The sequence below is a fragment of the Rhea pennata genome, chromosome 4, assembly GCF_028389875.1.
Source record: "Rhea pennata isolate bPtePen1 chromosome 4, bPtePen1.pri, whole genome shotgun sequence".
Classification (NCBI taxonomy): Eukaryota; Metazoa; Chordata; class Aves; order Rheiformes; family Rheidae; genus Rhea; species Rhea pennata.
This window is the reverse complement of record NC_084666.1, coordinates 7,915,707-7,940,227: the sequence shown is the minus strand read 5'-3', so window position 1 is coordinate 7,940,227 and position 24,521 is coordinate 7,915,707. Positions and strand designations below refer to the sequence as shown.

At 38.2% G+C, this 24,521-nt stretch overlaps 1 protein-coding gene across 2 annotated transcripts in view; it reads right to left on the bottom strand.

The window, feature by feature from the left end:
* Positions 1 to 5,593: 5,593 nt before the first annotated feature.
* Positions 5,594 to 24,521, bottom strand: part of UVSSA (UV stimulated scaffold protein A) — a 54,738-nt gene continuing 35,810 nt past the window's right edge. For both annotated transcript variants that reach the window (XM_062574545.1, XM_062574546.1), the window contains 5 exons: positions 23,932 to 24,084; positions 19,661 to 19,844; positions 18,738 to 18,849; positions 10,790 to 10,973; positions 5,594 to 5,974 (listed from right to left, as the gene is read on the bottom strand). In XM_062574545.1, the coding sequence (XP_062430529.1) occupies positions 5,881 to 5,974; positions 10,790 to 10,973; positions 18,738 to 18,849; positions 19,661 to 19,844; positions 23,932 to 24,084 (727 nt within the window). In that variant the 3' untranslated portion in view covers positions 5,594 to 5,880. The remainder of the gene's footprint in view (positions 5,975 to 10,789; positions 10,974 to 18,737; positions 18,850 to 19,660; positions 19,845 to 23,931; positions 24,085 to 24,521) is intronic.

Sequence of the window (24,521 nt, the reverse complement as noted above, 5' to 3'; positions counted from 1 at the left end):
GTTCGCCTATCTCTAACACCTGGAGTTTCTATCCCATTTTTCCTTTCTCACTTTGCCTTGGAAGAACCTGACTTCACTGTGCACTCTCAGCTCTGGTTAGAGTTCTCCTTCGGCATCGCTTGGTGCAGAACTCTCTTCCATGTTTCCAGACATAAACGTAAGCATTGTATTTAGCCAAGAGCAGAATGTTGTTAATTTGTTTTTATTTAAATACAGCTGTCCCAATCTGTCCCATACAGGAGAGCAATTCCTCTGTATGCCTAGTTAGTAGATGCCAGAATAATGCCCTTCTCTTAGAAACTGTATCCAGCTGAAGACCTCAGGGCTGATCTAGCTGGTGACAATGGCTGCTATAAGGGAGCTCCAAGCTCTTGCCTCAAGACACGAGCATCAGCAATGCTTTCAACAGTAGGTGTCTAGGGTATGAGGACGAAGACTCAGCCCTTCCTTGCCCCCTCCTGGGGATTTTAACTCCTAAGGCTCTTTTCTGCCTCTCCCCATGTCTCCTACACAAAGCATCTCCAACTCCACTGTCGCTCAGCTTCAGTTTCCATAGGAGCACAGTTTGTGGAAAATTGTTGCCTTTAGTTGCCTGGGGTTTGGGCTGCCTCCTGAGACAGGACAATTGAGTGTCCTATCTATAACGAGCTGAGAGAAAGAAGTTGAACTCCACCTTCCCTGAACACAGGGAAGTGTTACAGCTATTATGTGCACGAAGAGGAACACTGTTATTGCCACCGCCTCTTTAAAAACAGTGATGTTAGGATCTTTGATGAGTGTAAGGCATCCTGTGAAAACACTTGTCAAGTCAAGCCTTCTAGAGTGTTTTTTTTTTCTTTTTTTTTCCCTGGGTCTCATTAGTGGTAAGCAAGTATGGTCCAGCTGGAAAGGCCAGTGCAGCCAAGGCATTTACAGAATTCTTAGGGGCCCAAGAAATTTAAGCACTACTGGATTGCAATTTTGGACTTAGACATCTAGACCCCTCTTGGGAACCAGTGCAAAGTTTGCATGTGCTCCCTTCTTTGCCTGCTTGCTACGATCTATAGTCAGACTATCCTGTAAAGGGGTAAAGTTTTCCTACATGGCAGTATCATTTTAAAAAGTATGATTTTAAATTACTGATTCTCTAAGCACTTCTGTAACATTCAAATGTCCTTAATTTTTCTGATGCATGATTTGCACACACATTTACATCACTTCCATGATTACAACCATTAATGTGTTTAACAGCACTGGACAAGCTACAGAGAGAGCTGCATGAACAGTCAGGTATTTGCATGAGTATTAGAGACCACCAGATGGCTATCTCTGCTGAACTATTTTGATACATGCTGGATTAGTTTTTGCTGGCTGGGTTCCTGAGATTCAACTGTTCCTGCTTCTGGCTAGTAGCTAATTGTAATTAGCAACACCCTTATCAGCCTGTTCAACATTCCCTTTCAGTGGGATGGTTTCTTTGTTTTAGAGAAAGAGAGAAAAAGGAAAATTTCTTCCATCATGTCCCCTCTGAACCTCATTGATACTACAAATCTGAAAAATATTTTGCATGGCATAATATTATGTCCATGCAGAACCATTTAAAAATCCTGAGTCTTTGTCTTGTTTCCAAAACAACCAGAAAGAAATCTCCTAAAGATAATTTCTGAGAGATTTTAAAGATTACAATTTCTTAATAAAAATATTCAGCTAGAATTGCATTGCTAAAGCCAAATCTATTGGTTTAGCTGGGTTTAGAGATGATGAAATAGCAGGATATTATGCAAAAGATGAGTACGGGCCCATCATTTCGCACCAGTAACTTTAAAAGGAGATGTGCTAAAAGATTGTTTTCATTCAGAAACCCTGCTCACAAATTCCACATTAATCTTATGTCACTATCATCTTTGTATTAGTTTCAACATACATAATTTTCTCTAAGCAAAACAAAGTGCTGCTGCTCTCCTCCCACACCAAGGGGAAGGTGTCTCAGCACCTTTCTTCATATTGCCACCCTTAAGATAACATCTGAAGGTGATCAGTGTCACTTGGCCTTGAGCTCCCAGAGGTTTAAACAGAAGTTCTACGAAATAGTTATATAACCACCTTTCCAGAAGCACAGTATCAAAGCAAATATATATATCTATATATATGTTTTCTTCACATATTTAATCTAGCACAATGTAGTACCATACCCTAACTAAAAGGCTTGCAACACACGTATTAGGTCACTGAATATGTATTACAGAGCCCTAGGGAACACTCAGGACACAAGCCTCTGCCAAGAAGAGCTGACAACCATAGGCTTGCCTTTTCTTTTGAAAACATGAAAAATTACCAATGAACATTTTCAGCTTTCTAGCATCAATACATCATGCTATTCTGAGCCAAAACCTTCTTTCCAACCTTAAGCTGCAATATATTCATACACACTACAGCCTCTTCCTTCCAGGTTTTTCTTCCCAGATGCAACCACATGCTCAGGAAGGAATAATCATGCAGAAGCTTTTGCTTTCAGTTCTTCTTGTGGTACCACTGAAACAGCATTAGTTGCAAAAGGATGACAGATTTACCAGCACAGCTTACTCCAGCTCAGAGCTACCATGTCCTTTTAAGAGCACAAGGAATTCAACTTTTAGTACAGCTATTCACCTTAATAACATAGACTAAGGGCCAAATCTTCCAAGCTGTCTAAGTACCTGGAAATCATATGGAGTATCTCAAATAAGCAAGCAGAAACAGGCTACCATGAAATTACAAAGGCATTTGAGTGAGTTATTAAGACACAAATAGACAGAAGAGATTACGTGAATGATATTTTGTGGACAGTAAGATCACAGGAACAGAAAATTTCTGGGAGAAAAGTCACATGGACAGTTTAACAACTAAGATGTTTGAATGGCCAGTGAGCTTGGAATCGTAAGATGTAAAATCAGTAAGTCATTGAAATAAAGCGAAGCACAAAAGAGTTCCGATGCATCTAAAAGGTGGATTCATTCATTTTGCACCCGAAAGAATTTCTGTTTAATGAAAGTGCACTGCATCTTTGGTTAAAGATGCCTTTTTAAAAATTTACCTCCAGCAGAGCCACAGGCCAACACAGGAAAAACAGCAGGCTCCCAAAACGCACTCTGAATTATGTCTGACCAGATCTAATTGAAACAGGAACCACTGGGATAACTCAGGATGAACCTTTGTCAGGTAAAATCCAAGAATGGTTACAGAGGTGAAATACTTTGAAATCTATCATACCTATATACTAAGTTCTCCTTACAAAAGGAAATCTGTTGATTAAATGAGGCAATAATTAACATTTGTTTCTCAAGCACTGTGGATGAGAGGAAAATGCATTCTTGTAAGAGATCGGGGAAGTATAAAGGCAGTGTTACAGAGGGTATGTGTTTACACTTATTTTTCTGAAGAGTCATAGTCTTTCTTTCTTTAAGGGTAAAAGGAAGAAAAAAAAATCCTATCTGAATAATTACATTCCCTGACTGACAAGGAAAGCTCTAACATCAAAATCAATGTAAAGAAAAGTAGCAAAGCTCAAAAAATAACAAATTCTGCCATTACTAACCCGGCCCCAAATCCACGCACCTGTGTCTGAGTTAGCTAGCTCCAAGTTACTATCCGGGAAACTTTCAATTCTGCATTCTCATTTCACATGAAAACAGCAATCTAAAAAAACCACTCCTTTGTAAAAATGAATGATCTGATCCTATAGTGTAATCTGGATATACATTTTAATTGGTGGATTGAACACCCAGGCTTAAGGTAAATTTCATTTCATAATTCTAGGGCTGATACGACCCTGAGTAGCACCACTAAGTAGCTTACCTCACTAAGTGCATTATTTCCTCATAACTTTCTACCAGTTCGCTTCCCAGTCTCAGTCTTGTTTTTTTTTTTTTTTTTTTTTTAACTAAAGCACAAAATCAGAACTCTGCAAGGTGCAGTGAAGCACACTTACAGCTTGCTGGTAGTTTTTTAGTGCAGACTCCTCAGGTTCACAGCAAAGACGGGTTAAGTGCCACTGCACCATATAAAATCCTCCCTCTTTTTACAGGGAAGAGAGAAAACATGTTGAGGAGGTATGTTTTATAAATGAACACTGTCATTCTTTGCACGCTCACAGATCTCTGCACTAGTGGGAAAACGACCATTATGATACACGTGAATGTTAATTTCTAAGATCAGATAGTTTAATTTAGGCTGTTCTACCAGCATCCGATAGCCTACATTGTGTTCAAACGTGTAGTTTTTGCCTGTATCTCTGCTAAGAAATAAAATCAATTTAGCAGTTGATTCCACTGACCTGGTGATGAACATGGTTTGTTCTTGTCTACATTTCCACTTCAAGTCCTCACTGCCAAATTAGACTGCTGGAAGTGGCTTCAATTTCCACTGCAACAGAAATATTTGAAGTTCTTGCTTTCAATTAGTTATTTGCTATTTCTTTGTGATGTGTTTAGAACTACATCTTCTAAATACCTGGATGAAAGTCTTCCAAATTACCAAGATTCAGTATTAATTGCTTTCTAAGGAGCACTTGCATAAGTCAAAAGATATCTGGCAAAGCTGTAAATTAGCTTTTGTCTGAGATGGTCAGAAGTTACACCGAAGAGTTTAAAGTTTTTAATTCCTGAACAGTCTCTTGCTGCATGACAAGGTGAGCGACTAAGCCAGTGCTGTACAGAATCCATTCCAATTTGCATTCTGTATTTTGATGAAAATGTCTGCAGTTCAATTTGAAATTAAATTTCAAACAGCTCATCATCCTGGTTATTCTGTATTTTTTTCACCCACAAAGCTGTATGAAACCTAGCAACAGCAAACTTGTGTTAGCATTTGGTTCACTCCACTTAAGGGCTGGCTACGGCAAGCAAAGCACGCGAGAGAGCTGTTACTGGCTGGGGACTTAACCAACAAACCCTGTTGGATCCAGCTGCCTCATCTCAATGCACGTTAAGCCGCTGGAGTCAGAGGAGAGTCCAGATGCCCATGTCTGTGCTCAGGTCCTTAGCTGCACTCTCAGGGTTGAGACTGAGGTACTTTTAACTGATTCAAGCCAGGTAGCACACTTATACAGTAGGATGCTTGAATAATTTCTGAAACCTTCACGCTTTCAGTTTGTGATAAGGCTTTTCTGTATAACTGAAACTGCAGCTCATTCTCTACAACCTTTCAGATCATGCTTTCCAGATGTAGCTGGTTGTGAAAGATACTGGAAGACTATCCTGGTCAAACAAGAGGCAGACCAAGACTAACTCAATTGTTTCAGTTCCTCACCAGTGCCACAGCTTCTGACTCTGAATTAGTCCCTGGACTTGCTGCAATCAAGGTTGATTCCATTCACTGTCAGAAGACATCCAGTTGATCTGGAGCTTTTTAAATATGCACACAAGAGGTCTTTAGGAGTACTCCAGGACCTGGTATGCTGCTTGATACGGTACAATTTCTAGAATAGTAAGCTGAGCAAATACTCTCCACTGCTACTTTATATGTAATTCTAATTGTTTCTAAGGCATTTTTCTGAAGGCAGAAAAGTCAAGGCAAATTACAAGCATGTATGTTGACAAAGTATAAAAATTACATGAGTCCATTAGGAAGGCAAAAATAAATCTGTGAATATTTTAATTAGAGCATGTACAAATCATAAAACTTGTTATATTTTATGTAAATTTCAAGTAGTTACCAGCTTGTGTAATGCATTCAGTTATACACCACATCTTTGCTGAAATTCATGTTCGTGATCAAATAAGTTAGAAACTGATAACAACTAAAAATAACTCCAGTAAAAATGCTTAGCACGATATTTTAGTTTAAATATGAAGGTCTGTGATAAAGGCTTTGTACAGCTGCGCTCTTGTTAATCCTCTTCTTTGCCCTTTATTTTATTATAATTTAATTCAGTGCATAGTTAAACTGGTTGGCAAACTTCTCATGCTTTCTCTGGTCCACTCGATTCATTGCTTTCACCACTCGTTTCATGGCACCTCTGAAAGAAAAAAAAACAAAAAATGTATATTAAAAAAAAGTTATGTTGATGCTACACAGTCTCAGAGAATGTTTATGAATGTTATAGGAAAAAAAGAATTATGATTAATCACTATCAGGCCTCTGAACACTACACTGATGAGGCTGAACAAATTTATCTTGTTAACCCAATTAGCTGCAGCAATACAAATAGTTCAATTCAGCAATGATTTTATTAACAGGAGTAAACAAATTAAAGTCTTTCCATTTAATGGCTGTGCATTCCACTCTCCTAGCATTATTCCTGATAGACACACATCTGAAGTTAGATTTTCAAAAGCATTTAACTGCTTTAGGAGGAAAAAAAAAAAATAGATTGTACCTAACAGGATCTAAAAATCATCCTCACACTGCATTGTAAAATCCAACGTGCAGGAGGTAGAATGTTTTTTGTAAGGGAAGGGCTTGATGTTCAATTAACGCAACTGCAAGTCATTTAGTGACTTTCTACAAAATGCTTCATCAGTAATAAGCAGAATAAGATCTTCTCACTCACACCACCACCATCTCTATTCCTGAGCAGTAACTATCTAATATGCCAGCACAACACTAGTTTAGGAAGACAGTAGAAATTGTCATGTATCTATATGCATGTATCTATATTAATGTTGCAGAATACTCAGGTACTTAGAATTCAGCATAGTCAGGACAACGTATTCAATATCTTATGCTTACATGAAGTAGAACGGAACACCTACTACCTCGTGATGGGCAGGCTTTCATGCCTTATGCAGTGCCCTCTGCGCTTTAAGGCTCTGGAAAGTTCCCCAGATCACAAAAGGAAATCAAGGAATCAATGTTGGAGCTCTTAAGCTTTCTGGAGCTCCTAATCTGACCACAGTGGACCCCCATGTTCCTTCTTTTTCTACTGCCTTTGTTTCTTCCTAGTAAAAGGTGCCCAGAGAGATCCCTTCATTGGGATCTGGCTCCTATGCTTTTGAACTGGGTGAAGAGACGCATGTTTTTCTTCTCTCTACAAAGCTTTGAGTGGAGATCCTTGCAGTTGAGATTTGAGAGGGTGGGAAATTTTAAGAACCTGATGCCTAGACAGCAGGAATAGCAGCAAAAGCAGGAAGTTCTTACAAAAAATGTAGGGAAGGTGGGTGTCAGCATCCTTTGATTAAGAAGGCAGAAGGGATCCAAAATGTATTAAGATGTCACCCTACCTCTGTTTATGAAGTTGAAGAATGAAGTTATCTCCTAACACTCCTCTGTAAAGGCCTGGATACTCTGCCTAACTGTGAGATAAATCAAACAAGGGCATGGTTTGAGAGGCTACATCCAATTTATTGGATGGCGCATTTATTTCTACATCAGAAGCTCAGTCTGCAAGTTTCATTCCATGACGAAGTGAATGGTTTGACGTCCACTGCTAAATCTGTTAGACTCTACGTTGTCACACCTGCCTTTCTCTATCGGTTTTGAGGCTGCTGCAGGTTGGGTTGTAAAACAATGACAAAACATCCACCAGGTAGTGTGCACTAGCCTTTTTTTTTTTTTTTTTTTTTTTTCCCAGGATCAGGCCCTACACGCTATTCTAGCTAAGCTCCTGCAGCCATATCTGTAAGATGCGTGTCAACTTTCGTATAGCTAGCTGCTCTCTGTAGTTGTTTCATTTTAAGAGCCATTTTGAAACATCTGAACATACCCAATGCTTCTTAATAATGCTTCTAAATAGTGGGATTAAAGATTTTCTCAGTAGCAATTGTAACCAAATCCAATATTCTGAAAAAACACCTTGGAAGCGATTTTTTTTTAACAAAATTCTGCCAATAAAGTTACAAGGAATAAGGAAAATGTGGTCATGATTTTGCGCTTCAAGTACTGCCTAATTGGCAGGAGAAAAGTGAGCCTTTAGCACTGCAGAGTGGCCTTGACACTTTCATGTCATGTAGGTTTTACATTAGCACCATTGGATTGTGCAATACTGTAAATGAAATGAGATCCCACTTTGATGATCTGTGTGCAATGTCACTTAACTTTATTGGCAGACTAGAGCCTGGGTTTATCACCTATACATTTCAAGTAATTTGGGGTTGTTACAAGGAGCCAAGGTTATCATCATGTTTAGTGCTGCAAAGCATGAAACCTATTAAAACATGACAGGTTTGATTCCTCACACCTGGCACTAACACACACTCAAAATCATTAGTGAAAAGCATAATAAACCAAAACCAGGTTTTTAAATTTATTTTGTAAAAGCTGATATGAAATTCTGACTATTGGAATTGTGTGTCTTAAGGACTTCTAAGATCAGGTAACACGAGAATTTTTCCACAGAAAGTGTGCTATTTTGTAACCAAAAGAAACGTGCATTCGGTTTTGTTCTTGTAACCATTACATTAGAGAAGGGAAACGAGTTTTTAAAACAAATACTGTGCCTTGAGTGCTGTTCAAGCCATTCCGTATGTTTAGGGTATAATGCAGCATTAACGATTTTATTATAACAATTTTACTTTTTTGATTTGATAACTCTGCACTGTTTGCCTTGCTTTCACCACTATATTTTTAACATATGAAACTCTTAAGTACTTGCAGCTGTTTCCCATTTGAAACAGGCCAGTGCATATTTGGGCAAATTTATGCTGTAGCCATATCTAACATAGACTGGACATCAGAAAGACCATAACAGAGTAGACATATGGAGTTACTTTATATTGTAAAACCCATTCAGCTTCGTGGGTTGTGTAGGCTCTCACTTGTATCTGAACTAGCTTGCTTGTTTACTTATAGTTATCTCATATACGCCTACTTAAGTCATGGGCACATCTTTGCAATGTCCAAACGCCACTGGCAGTGTTGGAATGTCATGGGAGTGTTCTCTAGAAGCAAAACCTGTTTCAGAAAGGAAAAGATGTCATTTACCCTGTAGAATCCTGAAATTAAGTAAACAGATTCGTAAACAGGTTTCTGCAAGGCCTGTCTTTACTGCACTTATAAATCAGGTTATCTGCATAATTAATAGTCCTTGATTAACAGTGGCTTGGAGCATTTTAGCCATGCAAATTCACCTCCTTCACTGTTCTATCTGCTACAGTGTTAACCTCTGGGAAGGCTGCAGGGTACAGAGCCAACAGTGACAATCTCCAATTTCCATGCCCAGATTTGCCAGCTTAAAGCACCACATTCATAAGCCTAGCTTGAGACAAGCAGCCAGACTGCAAATCATTTTGAACGGTACCATGCCTGCAGTAACAGTCACACACTGCTTAACTAAGCTTCTGTAATATTCTTGCTTCTGTGAAGCAAACTGTCTAGAGTTTTAGAACTCAATATACCTTCAGCTACAGACTTATGTGGGGGGGAGGGATGTCAAATTGTGAGAATATTCAATCTACTCATTGAGCTATCATCAAACAAAAGCAAGCTTTCTTATAGACAAGTAGCTATAGGTTACATTTAAAAAAAAGTATAGGTAACAGTGCATAAATTGTGTGCATTAGTACCTAAATTTACCTCAGTAGGCATAAATTATGATTACTTTAGAATTTTAACATTTTTGATCTTTGCTTTTTTTTTCGCAGTCCTAACAGTTTCTTCTATAGCTAGCAGTAGGCCAGGAGCTACTGTTTGCACATGGGCCAGGAGAAAAAGGAGAAGTACAGAAACAGCATCATCCTGAAACAACACTGTGACCATATGTCATTGAGTAGGGAATGCTCAGCTCCCGACTCTTACACTGAAAAGAGAAGAGGTCTGCAGCAGGTTCCACTTTTTAATATTAACAAAGAACAGCAGAGGTAGAGTGAAGATAGATCATACTGTAAAGATCTAAATACATATATTTATCCAATTCAATTTACTCTCAGTAAAGGAGGAAAAAAAGTCAGAATGTCACTGAATAAGCACAGAATGGTTGAGGTTGGAAGGGACCTCTGGAGATCACCTAGTCTGACCCCCCTGCTCAAGCAGGGTCACCTACAGCACGTTGTACAGGATTGTTTCCAGGTGGGTTTTGAATATCTCCAGAGAAGGAGACTCCACAACCTCTTTGGTCAACCTGTTCCAGTGCGCTGTCACCCTCACTGGAAAGAAGCTTTTCCTCATATTCAGGTAGAACTTCCTGTGTATACAGGAAGGAATCACTGTGTGTACATAGTGGAATGGGAGGCACTGTATTAGGCTCAGCTACAAACTTAGCTAACCCAACAGCAAGAAAAAATACACAGGAGCGAAGCCCAGGCAGCAGTCAAAAGTTTTGGAAGGTCCCTGAACATACACCAGAGTCTTAAGAGCAACTGCCAAGACACTGCTACACAGCAAATACCAAGTTCTTGACAGATCCTTTTATTAATGACAATTCTGCTCAGGACAGACCATCTTGGCCTTTCAAAAGGAAAAACTATTCACTTTCACTCCATTGACACTACTGAAGCATGCGTCTGCTGCTGTAAATTCTGTCACTTTGAACACTTAATCTTCTTTTCAGATCCAGTAACATTTGCACACACACAAAATACATATGCACATATGAAAGATAATCCAGAAAAGCTACTACAGAAATTAGAGGATTAAAAAAAAATAAAGGAGAGAGAGAGAGGATTAAAAAAATAGCTTATACAGGGGAATTTTATAAATTAGTTGCAAATCATTCTCCAAGAAATAACCTTGTTCATTAGTATATCCTACCTCCTACCCTCCAGACAGACAGAAGGCATTCCTGCTCTGAGCTCGACTAAGAGAGTTAATGTGTGCGTGTTCAAGTAGAAACAGAAGCTACAATCCAAACAAAGGGAAACAGCAAGTTAGCAGGCTTTAGGTAAGGCAAACATCTTACTTATTGAAGACTTTCTTCTCAAGCCGGGAACGAGAAGTATTAGCCTGTTGCTTCAGGTCTGTCAGATTTGGATATTTTTTCTTCTTCCCTTTATTTTTCCCTCCTTTTTCATTATTTTTAGAGGACCCAAGATCCACTCCTGTAGCTGCTTCGATTTCTCTCATGAATTCTGGATCTCGCCACTCTATTTAAAAGAAAAAATACACACGTTGAAACTCCAAACTCAAGTACAATTTGCAAGCACCCAAGGTACAGGTTCTTGTCACCACTAGGCAAGGGCAGAATCACTGTGCTGCAAAGGTTACACACGCAAAGGAAGGGGAGGATAAGACAGCTAGACAAAACCACTGATCTTGATGAGAAAGCCCTGCCACTCTGGGACTAGTGCCCATTATCAAGTGGTATAGATAAAACTGTTCTGCAGGAAATCTTAAATCAACTTTTACAGCAATACAGTAGCAAAATTCCAAGAAGAATATCCCATGTAGGAGAGGTGACAAACATGGTGATCATTATTTATAAATTGAACAAAATGCCAACAATGTAGCTAAGCAGTTTATCTGCAGAAATAAATTTTGAATAAGCAAACTTAAAAATAAAAATATGCCAACTTTAGTGCAGAGTGGAGGCTACTGAATGTTACATTTCTGTACCAAAGCATCATATTTGCTTCAAAATATGCAAATACTATCTGACATCAAAGGAACATTCCTGAATAAGACATGAGCCCATTCCCACGTGCCTAATTTTGCATCCGAAAAAGATACTTCTTTTAAATACCTCACTTCACAAGTTAATTATTTAAATCAAGTTTCTTCTCTTGAAAATAGTACAAGAGTGAATTTATCTTGTCAAAAATTTGACAGTTTTATCAAAAACTTTAAGCCTCAGAATGCAAATATACACTGTAACTAAGTTCTCATCATAGGTGCCACAAGAGGAAAAGGCATAAGCAATTTAGACTAAACTTTCTGAGGAAGCAGTTGTCTTTCATTTTTGGTATAATCTTACACAACAAAGCAAACAGAATAAAAGCTAATAAAAGCTAATAGTAAGAAGTAAAAATGTAAATAGGTATCTTCAAGTAGAAAGACTGAGGTGTGTAAACTTAAGAAAATGACACCACTTTAGAAAACATTTCCAGAGTATGGTTTGGGAAAAAAGTAATAAATGCCACTTCAAAGAGTAACATGGTTCTAACTCAGCATAAATATGAGAAACCTGAATTTTAATAACCAGTAATTGCCAATCATTTTTCACATAGATTCATGTATGTCACTTGGTCTTTCTTACTCGCAGAAATTGTAAAAACCAAACTGTTACTACTCTTATTTATCACCTACGTAGACAGGAAAAGATACACAGTGCAAAATGAGAACACAACTTCATTTATATACCAAGTTGGTTACTGAGTGTGACAAATATTGGTAACATTTCAAGAAGGTCAGTCCCACTTAACAGTATTTAAAAAGATATTGTTTATGAATACTAGAGCAATTCTCCAAGAAAAGGTTAAATCTAACCTACTAGTATTATATGTAAAAGCAAGGACAGGATAAAAATCCAACACAAACAAAAGCATGAGGAAAATGAAGCTGCAGAGGAACTGAGCAGGAGAAATATAGAGGAAGAAAACAGAACACACATGCTTGATACATCATAAGACTTCACAGAGGGTTTTTTTTTTTTTTTTTTGAAGTGAGGAATACAGAACAGCACAATTCAGATACAGGAACGATTAATCCAAGATTAAGGAAAACTGTCTAAACAGTTTATCTCCCAGTAATAAGAAGGCGTCACAGTTTAGGAACCCAGTGAATGGAGCAATTGTTTAAACACAACGAAAAAATGCCAGCATCCAGTAGAGATGAAATGAGCACTTGAGTAAAATGAAGGAGCAATTTAAAAGCCTTTGAGAAAAATCAATAGGATGCCAGGGAAGAGCAGCCTTTTTGAGCACTGATGGGCCCCTAAAGCTCTTCATACATTGTTACTGAGTTTAGCAGCAGGGAAAAGAAAATTACACAGTTTGCAAGGGTAGGCGGGAATCAATACTGTAGTTAGTAAAGAGATGCTATTTCACATCTGACTGGCCAGCGGCCTGCCTTCACCAGCCTGTCCTGATACCTGTTTGTTAACAAGTCACTAAGGGCTGAAAAACCAGATACTCTTCAGGGTTGACACAAAAAATAGGCACTTAATTTGCTCCTGTGTGTGAACTATTGGAAAAGGATGAACACTGCAGATTAGCAGGTCAGCGTAATCCCTCCTGATTCATTGTTTCTGAACCAAAGAGCCCTAAGCACCGCTTTGTGGACATCTAGACAGAATCTAAAATTTTACATTAAGTTAAAAAAGGCATGCTTCGTAACAACAGTGATGGTGTTGCCAAAACACAGTCATTACCACAGGAACTACATTACTTTTACACAATTGTTTCCCATTCTCCCACATAAGGATGAAAATAACCCCCATCCAATGGAAAAAAAAAAAAAAAAAAAAAAACTAGGAATATTTTTGTGCAATTTAACCATGCAACTGATCCCCAAGTTTTAACATTTGATATTTTTCAAACTGTGGTCTTTAATAAATGATGTTGTAAATCATAAGACCAAAGCGCTTATTGCACAGAATAGGTCTCCACTGGAACACACGTCACAGCAGCACCGGTCACACTTGCTAACAGTACTTCAAGTCTTCTGCAAAAACAAACAAGCAAACTGAAAACAAACAAATTGCCCTACACACAAACCTATAACAACAGTCAAAAAAAAACCCTTTATTGTATTTCCATTAACATTTTAAAACAAATGTAAAAATACAGAGGCCTAGGAGGGAAAAAAATGTGTCAGAAACAAAAAGCTATGGAGACAGATGTTCAGTGGTATCTGGTATACATATGGCTTTAGAAAATCTTCAAGTTTTTGTCCAATAAATTAACTACCACAGATTCTTCATTATCTTCCGAGACAGACAGAACGGACCTTTGTAAGACATCGCAGCGCAAGAGCAGCACTCAATAATGCAACGCAGCAATGTCAACACTGGTTTGGGACTAACGCACACATCCTGTGGGCCAGAGGTGAGAAGCCTCTAACAACACCGTGTTGACACTGTAATAAAAATAAGTATTATGGCTAGCCTAGAGCAATGGCAATTTCACAGGAGGAAAAGGAAAAAAAAAAAAAAGAAAAAGAAAAAGAAAAAGAAAAAGAAAGAAAAAAAAGAAAGAAGAAAAATCAATACTTCTCAAGGCAAGTGATTTTTCTTTTTCTTTTATACCGACAGTATTAGTTTCTAGTTTGAAGCTAGGTTCTCAAGGAACAGCTACTAGTTTAACCTGCTAGTTTTAGCTTGTCATAACTAAGTTGGCAACTTTCCTATCTCGTGCAACATCCCCACTCCTGGTGGGGGGTGGGCCTCAGTGGGCCAGTGTGACCTTTCCGACACTGCTGGATAGATGCTAGCTTAGAGACTTCACTCCATCTGGACAAGGGTGGAGACCGCTTGCCAACACAGCACCTCTTGACATACGCACAGTGGAAGGTGTTCAGTAATGGCTGCGTTCATGCGGTGCTCGTAACGGGCCTAGAAGAGTTGCTCAAAGCTGGTCAAATCTGTATTACAGGAAGCTGGTTGGATCACTTATACACTTAAATGCACCTTTACTCTTTCGGATAAAGGATCAACTACTGTTGCTTATGCTCTGAGGAGGTTTCATGGGAAAGCTCAGGAGCCTCATTAATAACATACATAACTTGGAGACTGATGAAACACCGAGTCAGCCAGAACTGTAAGAGAGAAATGCTTCTCTCCTCCTCAAAGGGAGCACACTAACAGGTATCAAAATGACAAAGCCTAATTGGGATAAGCTTTAACTAGAAAACAGAATACTCAACCAGAACAAATAGTTTACAACAGAAAACTAAGACCTGCTGGGAAAACTAATAAAAGCTTTGAAAACAAATCTGTCCCCTCCAATCAGTCACTATGTCTTTGCTGACTAGACCCCTCTCTTCAATTCTCCTTTGCAGTCCATCAACTACCAGGAGCCTCCTGGTTGCACTCCCCCTGCGATCTACCTTCTGTCCATCACTAACGAGGTTTCATTGCACTGCTGCAAAAAAGTCCATTAGTCCTTTTGGAATTCATTCTGCCTGCATATTCTCTGCTCCCTTGCTTTCTCACTGCCTTATCTAGCAGTCCAGAGCTTTATTCCACATAAAAATGTACAAATAATCTTGGGGAAGGATAAGTCTTCATTCCAGAGTACTGCAGCTAAGAGCAGCAGTCAGGACAAGGCCTTTGTTTTTGTTGCTAACCTTCACTGCTTAAAAACAAAATAGACAGTGCTGCTGCACTGTAAACTATCCAACTGAGCAACACAGGTGCTTCTGCTCCCTTCTCTGAGACCAAACGTCGTGCCTGTTAGGACTTCCAGACTAGCTAAAATGCCAGTAAAACAAAGCAAAGCCCAAGGTGAGGGCTTCCCTCACTCAGAGTATTTTCTAGCAATTCTGCACAGAAGCACAGCAAAAAAACTTCCAGGAGTTCTCTTTCTAAAACACAAACGGAAACACAAATGAGCGGCTAATGGAAAAACAAGTTCCTGCACTGTGACAACAGAAACACTCTGCCAATATTCATGGTAACACAGTGGACGGAATATTATCATCATCATGTGACATAAATCACAACTGCTAGGGATCAGCAAAGTTAGGTAACTTTTTCAGAAGCACAGAAACAGTTGCTATCAAATATTTTCCAGGAAATAGGCGTAACTGTTTTTAATATACATATTCCTCATGATAAAGGATGTAATTCATGTGCTTGGAAAGTGTTAAGCACATTATGAGAACCACTGGAAATAAAGAACGAATGCAACTGTAAACCTTGCAACTGTTTATCTTATTCTCTGTATATATGCATCCATATACGTATATATCACACGAGCAAGAATCACTGCAAAAGAATTGCAAATTAAAATCAACGGGAATTTAAATGAAAGAATGGGGCTAGCAGTGAAACAGAAACACAAGTCAGTTCTGCAGGTCTTAATTTGTGTCTTTTAACTGCAAAAAAGTCTGCTTTCTTCCTCCATATAGCCAGCCTCATTTGTTCTCCAACTGTGTACTGAGATGATGGAAAGATCCTACAGGGCAAAATTTATGTGATCCATACAACATAAACGCACAAGCAAAAGGGAGGTTTACTAGTGTGTAAGAGTAGCAATGTTTCTACTTCATGATTTCACAGCTTTCATAGTTTTTAGAAATAATTTCCTTGGCTGTTCAAAATCCTCATGTTGAATCCCCTGACTAAAATATTAGCAGCATTGGGACTCAAGATCTTAGGCACAGAGGATAAACAGGGTAAAGATGACAGTAATTCTCTCTGTGAGCAGTTATTAAATTAAGAAAACAAGGACATTGTGCCAGTAGCTTTTACCAGCACTTTCTGAGCTGTAGGACAAAGTTAGGGATTAAAAATCATAAAATGCAACCCATAATCTCAAAGGTTTGCATGTGGTCTAGTGACGGCTGACTGCACAGCTAACTCCTCCCATTGCTATCAGAAGTATCCTTGAGTTCCTACTCTTCTAATATAGGGTGCTTGTTCTTGCTCAGTAGAAAAGGTCTGTGAAATGTGTAGACAGAGTTATCAACAGTAACCAGCATAGCTGAGACTGAAATGCAGATACCTTTTCTCCCAAGCTCATTTTCCTCGCATAACTTTGTGGATTGTTTTGCTACTCCTGTTCTTTCTGCCTTCCTTCCTTCAGCTTGAGAGGGGATTCTTTGGGCATTTTAAGTGTGTAGGAGTTCTGTGGATTCAAATGTTCATTTAAACACAAAGAATGTCTAGCAATGCTAGCAGCAGATCTCTGTCAAGCTCTGAACAATTTTAAGTAGCACAAATTTAAACTGACCACTCAGTTTTCTGTTCCTAGCCCAAAATTTTACAGGGAAAAAAAAAAAGATAGATTTAGGGGAAAAAAAGGTAAGGAAAGTTATTTCAAGGTTGATTCATTTCTCTGAAGTATCAACCATAGTTGCTGAAGATTTCAAGAGAAGAAAAAATAGCAACACAGCCCTTGCGAACACACAAACCCCAAACTCAGAGCACACACAGGAAAAGTTCAGGCCTGGTGATGGAGCTATGCCCAAAGGGGCAGGCAGACATTCCTGCCTCTACACAGGTGGCAGTTAACCCCTTCCAGAGCTACCTGATGAGCTGTCTGTTCCTGGAAAACAGCAGAGAAGTTCCCAGGAAAGCTGCTTCTCCCCTCCCACACCAGTTTCTCTTTCACCTTTTAAGTCACCTATGTGCCCCAACATGCAAATCACATTTAGCTCTGCCTCTGGCCTGTATATATAATCCTCTGAATATTTGTGTAGAGCCACAAAGTCATCTACCTGACTACAAACGGAATCCCTCATATAGGTTGGAGATAGCACAGGGCTCTCAAGACCAGTTACTTTACAATTAAAATTTTATCTAAGTTATTTTTCCAGGCCCTCTCAGCAGCAGTTATGTTCACACAACACCTTCTTCACAATCATAAGGGCTAAAAATAATTTTGGCTTAATGAAAGCTGCAGTTTTCAGGATACATCTATAGTGTTTGCACTTTAATGGAATCCAAAGCCAAAATGGCATTTAGAAAAAGAAATACTAGCAACATAAATCATAACTGTTACTACAAGCCATATCTAACACAAGAGCCAAGAATTTTACAAGTTCTTTTGGGTACTAATCTTCAGCCAGTGTAATCACAATTCAATGCACAATGGCCACAGAAGCCTCCTTTTCCCCCTTGTTTCCCTCCATTACATCTGTTTCAGCTAGTTGGGAACATTCTAAGAGGTTCTGCAAAAAAAAAAAAAAAAAAAAAAAAAAGCAATGCATTAAAACAACCTTTACACTTGATCAAATAATCACTCCTGATTATTTTTTGCTGAAACCATGAAAAAGAAAAATCCATCCCACAGAACTGAATAGCTTGAATACATTCCCTGGGGAGGCAAGAGATGAAGGTTCAAGTCCCCAGAACGATCTGAACCTCCCAGACTCCAGGTGAAGAGCTGACCATCAAGTAACTTTCTTTTTGATCCCTCTCCCCCTTTCTCTCTCTCCTCTGCAACTTTCTATTCTCTCCCCATTTTTCCCCATCTTATTAGCCCCTCTTGCTGATTTTCATGGGAGATAAACAAACAAAAACCCTTTGAAACATTTTGGTTTTATCACACTATGAAATAGTAAATAAATATATAAATAAAAATGTAAATCCTAACAGCAAGAAAGCAAAAATGGTCCCCCAAGAAGATCCCAAACTCAGCACTACATGTCTGCCCACTTAAACTGTGATTACAGCTTGTACAGGCACTTCTGAGCTAGCTAACTGGACTGCCATGGAGATTTGTGCAGTTCACATTGAAAGAAACCTGATATTGACACCTAAACTAGTTTATTTAAAACTAGCTTAGCTATTCTTGCACAAGCCATATCACATCTTTACACAGAGGTGTAAGCTGTGTGCTAGTACTCTCCCACATACTGGGCTTCAGTTAACTGCAGTCTGCTCAACAGCTGATTAATAGAGATATGATTGTGGACTTACCATTTTTTTTTTAATATCTACAGAGAGGCCTCAGCTTGTAAAATTTTATGTTCTGCCACATTGACCAAAAGTACTTGCACTTGTAAAGTCTTTGGGAAAGGCTATCTTTTTACAGTCAGGTGCAAGATAGCATTATGTGTTGTATTTTAGTACTGAACTCTTGCCTGTGACAATACTAAACTGTGTCCATAAAGCAGTTGCTTTCAGTGAAGTAGTAGACTAAAAAACAATGTTAATATCTTATGCTTATATTCAAGGCTTATCTCCCACCTCCATCTACTATTTTGACTTTTTCTTCTTCTTCTTAAAATGTAATGTAGACACAAACCTGGCTGGGCTGCTTTCTTCTCAAATTGCATCTTTTCTTCTCTGGCTTTGTCCTCCGCGTTAAGAGGAATCCCAGATTCATCCCGAGGAATTATCTTCCCATGGAAAGGGCACTTCAGAAAGAAAGGAAAAACTGTCAAAACTTCTGAATGGGAAGAACTTTTTTCATGTAATTCTGCATAACTCATAGCCAGACATTGGAATGAAATGATAGAACTTTACACTCGATCCTCAGTCCCCATTAGAAGGCATTAAGATCCCTTAAACACACACTGAATATATTCAGAATCTCAAAGAGGTAAGCTCCTTATAATAGGAATTCCTGTTTTCAGAAGGTCAGGTAGCATATCCTGTCACCTCTGGAACTAATGCTACATTGCATTTTGTTATTTAAGCTGTTTCCCTATCATGTAACAATTCCATTTAAAGTATGATAGCACATTCCAATTCTTTAAACTTAGACAATATAGGAAGAACTGGAATACTAGAACAAAATATATAAGCAAAGCATATCTGCTCAAAGGTGCTCATAATTTGAGGTTGTATAGGATTTATCTTTCATAAAACCTAATCTCTAAATAAAATCTGTCTCTTTGCCACCAAAACATCATGTTTATAAAACTGTTTAATATCAAATATGCCTTTAAATTAGGAAAACTATTCAGCAACCAACTCGTTATCTCTGCTTCACTGTCAAGGAATCCAATATATGACTTAGATATCTTTATTCATCTATAATTTCCTTACAGAAAGAAAATGTCCTTCCTTCCATTTGCAGCAGAACAGCAGCAATTTTTTCCAGACACAGTTTTCATTCACTCCTTTTAGCTATATTTAAAATTGGATTAAGCATTTGTAAAAACATTTTAGTGAGATCTTCTCCATACAGCACGTATCTTGGAAGTTACGTTATTTGGCGCCTACCTTAACCCGATCTTGTCTTTCACACAGACCTCCATTAGGCATTGGCGCTCGACATTTATGTTTCACTGGTTCAAACTTCCCAGCAAATGTTATACACCTAGTTTTTAACATTTCAGTAACTTCTTTATTTTCAACCTCATCCTCCACTTCACTGGGTGCCCAAAATCGATGCTGAGAAGAAACTCTGAGAAAACAATGGACAAAATTATTTGTCTACAGGCGAAGTTGTGCCTTTCTAGTCTGATCCAGTTGAACTATTTGAATCAGACAGAAGCCCAGCATGTAAGAAAGCACATAAAGATTTCAGTATCACCCCTCAGTAAACTTGCACATGAAAGAAGGGGAATTTCTATCAGTGAATTATATATAAGAAAACCCAGGAATCTAATACTCGTTATGACTACTGTATCATGAAAATATTTTTAAAAATATTACTGAAGCCTGACTAACATCTTGAACTTCCAAATGTCCTGTTCACCTCGATTTCTTGTTTAACCTGCTCACCTATTACTAGCCTGAGCTCTACTCTGTGATCTAGCATTTAGAGTCATTTATCCAATATCCAATTACAGTAAATAACTTTGCTTGTAATTCTGTAGTCAGTACACTTCTTAACAAAATATTTCTACTATGGAACACAGAGGACAGAACAGAGGGGAACAGTTAAGTATCTACTAACTTGTCTGATCTTATTCTTGGCAGCTCTACTCCTGTAGGAGCAGAGAAGTAGGAGTTGAACCCAGAATTTATTGCAACATTCTGAGACCAAAGAACAGAGGAAAAAATAGTTGAACCTTAAGGAGACTCCTTCTTGTAGGTTCAGTAGACTGTTCTTCCATACATCATTAATAGCTCTGAGAAACTTATCATGTGCTCCTCTGGGAAATTATGTGCAATCCACTGAAAATCTACTTTAAAAGTAGTAATCTAGCCTGTATTTGCAGGCATACATATGAAAATACAGCCTCTATTAATATGATGCAAAGAAGATTAGTACCATGTCAGTAGATGTAGGGAGCAGGAGAGAAAGCAAGGATCCATGAGTAAAAAACTTCTGAACAGTACTGTATTTTAGCTTCATAAATGTTAATAACTCTGTGCTAATAAGTTTTTAGATACAAGGAGAGGAAAGTATTCTAAAAAAGATACCACACTGGATTGCTATATGCAAAGTAGTCTCACAGAATCTTTGTATAAAAGTCTAATGTCTAACATCAGTCTGAACTCTCCTCCACCTCTAAATTATCTAAATTATCCTATTACAGTTACAGGAGAATGATGAAGCATTTAATGGTTGTGTGTGCCAACTTCTTCTATTAGGAAAAAGTTCTATTCAGTATTTTGACTCCCCCCCCCCAAAAAAAAAATCTACATTCAACAAATCTCAAGGAAATAAAAACTGTTTTACTCTAGTGATGGATCAGTATTTGGGAACTAGACATAAAACAGACTGCCTGCTACACAGATGTTCGTAAGTATTATTGTTTACTACGGTCATAAAAATTATCTTATCCCCAAAACATTCACAAGGAGGTGAGAAAAGAACAAAGTAGTGTTGAATACCAAAGTTTTCCAATTTCCTGTTGCTGTAATTAAAGCAATGCTTTAAAAGGGCAGAAAAACACAAGAGATCTTTTTACAAAGATGCATGAGACAAGTAAAATCTTTGTGTAAGTGGGACTGGCAGAGGAGTAGCTGATCACCTAGAAGATCAACACTCCACTCACACTCAGAGAAAGAGGGTTTTTGATCTAGACAGAAGTTTTAATGGCAATTTTCTACATACCTATACATTAGGAGGAATAACAAACAAATAATGGTTAAGTGAAATCTAAAAGAAAGTCAAGCTACTGGACAAGTGTTGCACTCTTTTGACAAATTTATAGAAACTTTGTTACTAAGAAGATGGGAAGGATGTCAAAAGCTTAGGTAAATACAAATTCTAAAACCAGTACAACATACACAGAGATTCTGGAGCAAGCTCTAAATGCGCTAAATATCAGACACATTCTGGTCACAGTAATAAAGAGCTGTGTAACCACCTAATTTACCCTGGTGCTAAGAGTAAGCTAAATGAACTCAAAGAAGAGGGCAAATCAGCCTGGGCAGCCCATACTACCTAAAAAGGGGGTTTAAACTGGCATTGTGGTCTCTATATAATACAACACACTGCAGTATACAAATACTCCCTAAAGTACAACTAGGCTATATAAACTCATTTTAAGAGTTCTTAAACTAGCTTAATGAGATGAACAAATGCAAAAAATCAGAAAAAAAGTTTTCAGTTGAGCTCTTTATAAAATCAACAGTTACTCTCACCTTTCAGAGAGGGTGCCATTTCATCATTTACAAGCAAATTAAAACTTTTTTTTAGGAAATGGTCCTCCTGGTAGCTACAGTCTTGCTATCAGTATTTCAGAATCTTAGTGTCTCCTAAATGCTGTAGTGAAGTGTACTGTAATGTTAAAAAAAGAAGGTGAAAGGCTTTTTCACTCCAGATTTTAGAAGCTCAGATTCCATATACATGTCTGTTTTTGTTCTAGGTACCCTATAGAGATGGCACGCATGCATACAGAAAAAGTTAACGGAGTTGGCCAATGACTACCTTAATTTTTCCATAAATATGTTTTATGTCTAGGGTCAATGGCACTGTGTGTGCAGTTACTTAAATTATCTTTGGTTAGACTGGCCTATCTGTAGTTATAGACTCTAAGGTTCAGAAGTGTGCCCTCTATTTTATTGGAAAGCATAAAAATAAAACAGTACAGCACAAGGCAGGCAGTGAAATATGATTTTGCTTTCACTTATGACTTGAATAACTCATTTGCAATGTAAAATAAAGCCTTACTACCTCTTTGGCATTATCACAGACAAATGTTTCTTAAAGCCTTGCTGAAAATCTGAACGATTTTATAGGCTTGAAGAGCTTACATCTCACCAGACAGAACACAAAGCTTGGAGTGACTCTGTTAAAACACTGTGCTGTATCAAATTTCACTTGCTTTCAATAATTTAAAACATATTCAGCATTTCATAAAATCAAGTACAGGGACAGAGCCTTCCTCTTGTTCCCTTCTGCAAATGCTGTCACTGAGAATTAAGTCAAGCTGGAGTAAATTCTGACAGAGGCAATCTAACTGATGCCATTTAGGGCTTCCCCCCAACCCCTCAAAAAGGCACTGGAAACCAGCAAACGAGGGTGGTAAGTGTGGCAAGAGTCATCTAGCTACTTCTGAAAAGTGGTAGATAAAGAAAAATACTACATGAAATATTAAAATACTACCTGAAATACCAGGCAAAACAGAAGTACTTGTGTCAGGGAAACCAATACTCCTCAATGTGCAAATGTGGAGAAGCTGATGATGTTATTTTGCTTGGGCTTCATGCTGCAGCACCATTTATGATTTGTTTATATAGCATTATTACTCTAGTCCACATTGCAATTATTTAAGTTATATAAGTTTGATTTGCAACCCATCTAGTCAATGATTTTTGCCTTTCTTCAAGCCAAGAATGATGCATACCAATCCTAAATTTCTAGTGGATTTAAACAAAATTTATACATAGGAGAACTTTGGCTCCATATAAAAATATTAGAAAGGGCTAAGAAAACGCTTTAAAAACAAACTGCTAGAAAAAGTTTTTGATGCATAGCTGTAATCAGTTCTCCCCAGCACTGCTAAAGCTTTCCCAAAGCCAGCACTGCTTCATGTCCAAGAAAGCACAGAACCTTCCCAGACGAAAATGAAAAGGGAACTCGGAGATGAAAGATTCAAATTCTGGCACTGCCACATATATCCTGTGTGACTGAGCAAGCACATCAATTTCTGCAGTTAGCGCTCTGTAAAGCCAGGAAAAGTACTCTTTCCCCTCTGCCTTCTCCCCTCCCAGTCTTTCTCCTACCTTATCTGTTATTTATTTAGAAAGTAAAACTCTAGCAGAGCTTGTCTATTATGTACTTGCATAGGACTTTGCATAATGAGGTACCAAGTTAAACTGAAGTGCTGCCATACTGCAAATAATACACAAATACAAAAGAGTAGAAAAATGTGCTTTGAACCATCAAAGAATATTTGATTAGTATCACATCTTCTTAAAACAAATATCATTTTAAGTTAGAATTTCTGACTGTGTTTACAGGTCCCATAACACAAGGGAAAAAAGAAAAGTAATTATCAAAAGCAATAAGGTTCACCCTTTCCGCATGACCTCTGGGTACAAGCAAATCTATTTATTTATTTAATTTGTCTTAAAATAAGAAGAGCATTTACTTGAGAATCTTCCCAGCACTTGGCTGGTCCTGTCCCCAGTAGTGAAGATCTAATCCAAAAGGCATGATGGGAGCTTTAGCTCTTTCTTCTGCTAGTCTTCTTATCTTACTGTCAGGCTCTTCCAAAACTGTTTGCTCAGTAGTTGCGGACTTGCTGGAGAAAGTTTATGAAAAGTCAATAGAAAACAACGATCACAGTTTTTTTCTCTGTTTCTATTAACTTCTCACACAAACACTAACATTAGCTCAGATCAACCACCTTTTGCAGGGTTCTCTCCCACTTTTTTTTTTTTTTCCTCTTTTAAAGGATATAAACTATTACACTTCACACTAAGGACAGCACAGTGCACGACGAAGCTTAACAGCGCATTCAGCTACAGCCAGCGAAAACATATCATGGGTGTGGAGGCCTAGAGGTCTGTATGTGAAGTAGTACGGATATATCATACATTGTTGTACTGTAATAGCTACTGAGTTGGTATTGCAGACTGAATTAGAATAGTCTTGATTCTGTAAATTCATGTCTATGTTTGCATGGTGGCTGCAGACTGCAGTGGTTTTGTTGGCAGAGTGACAGCTCACATCTTTGGG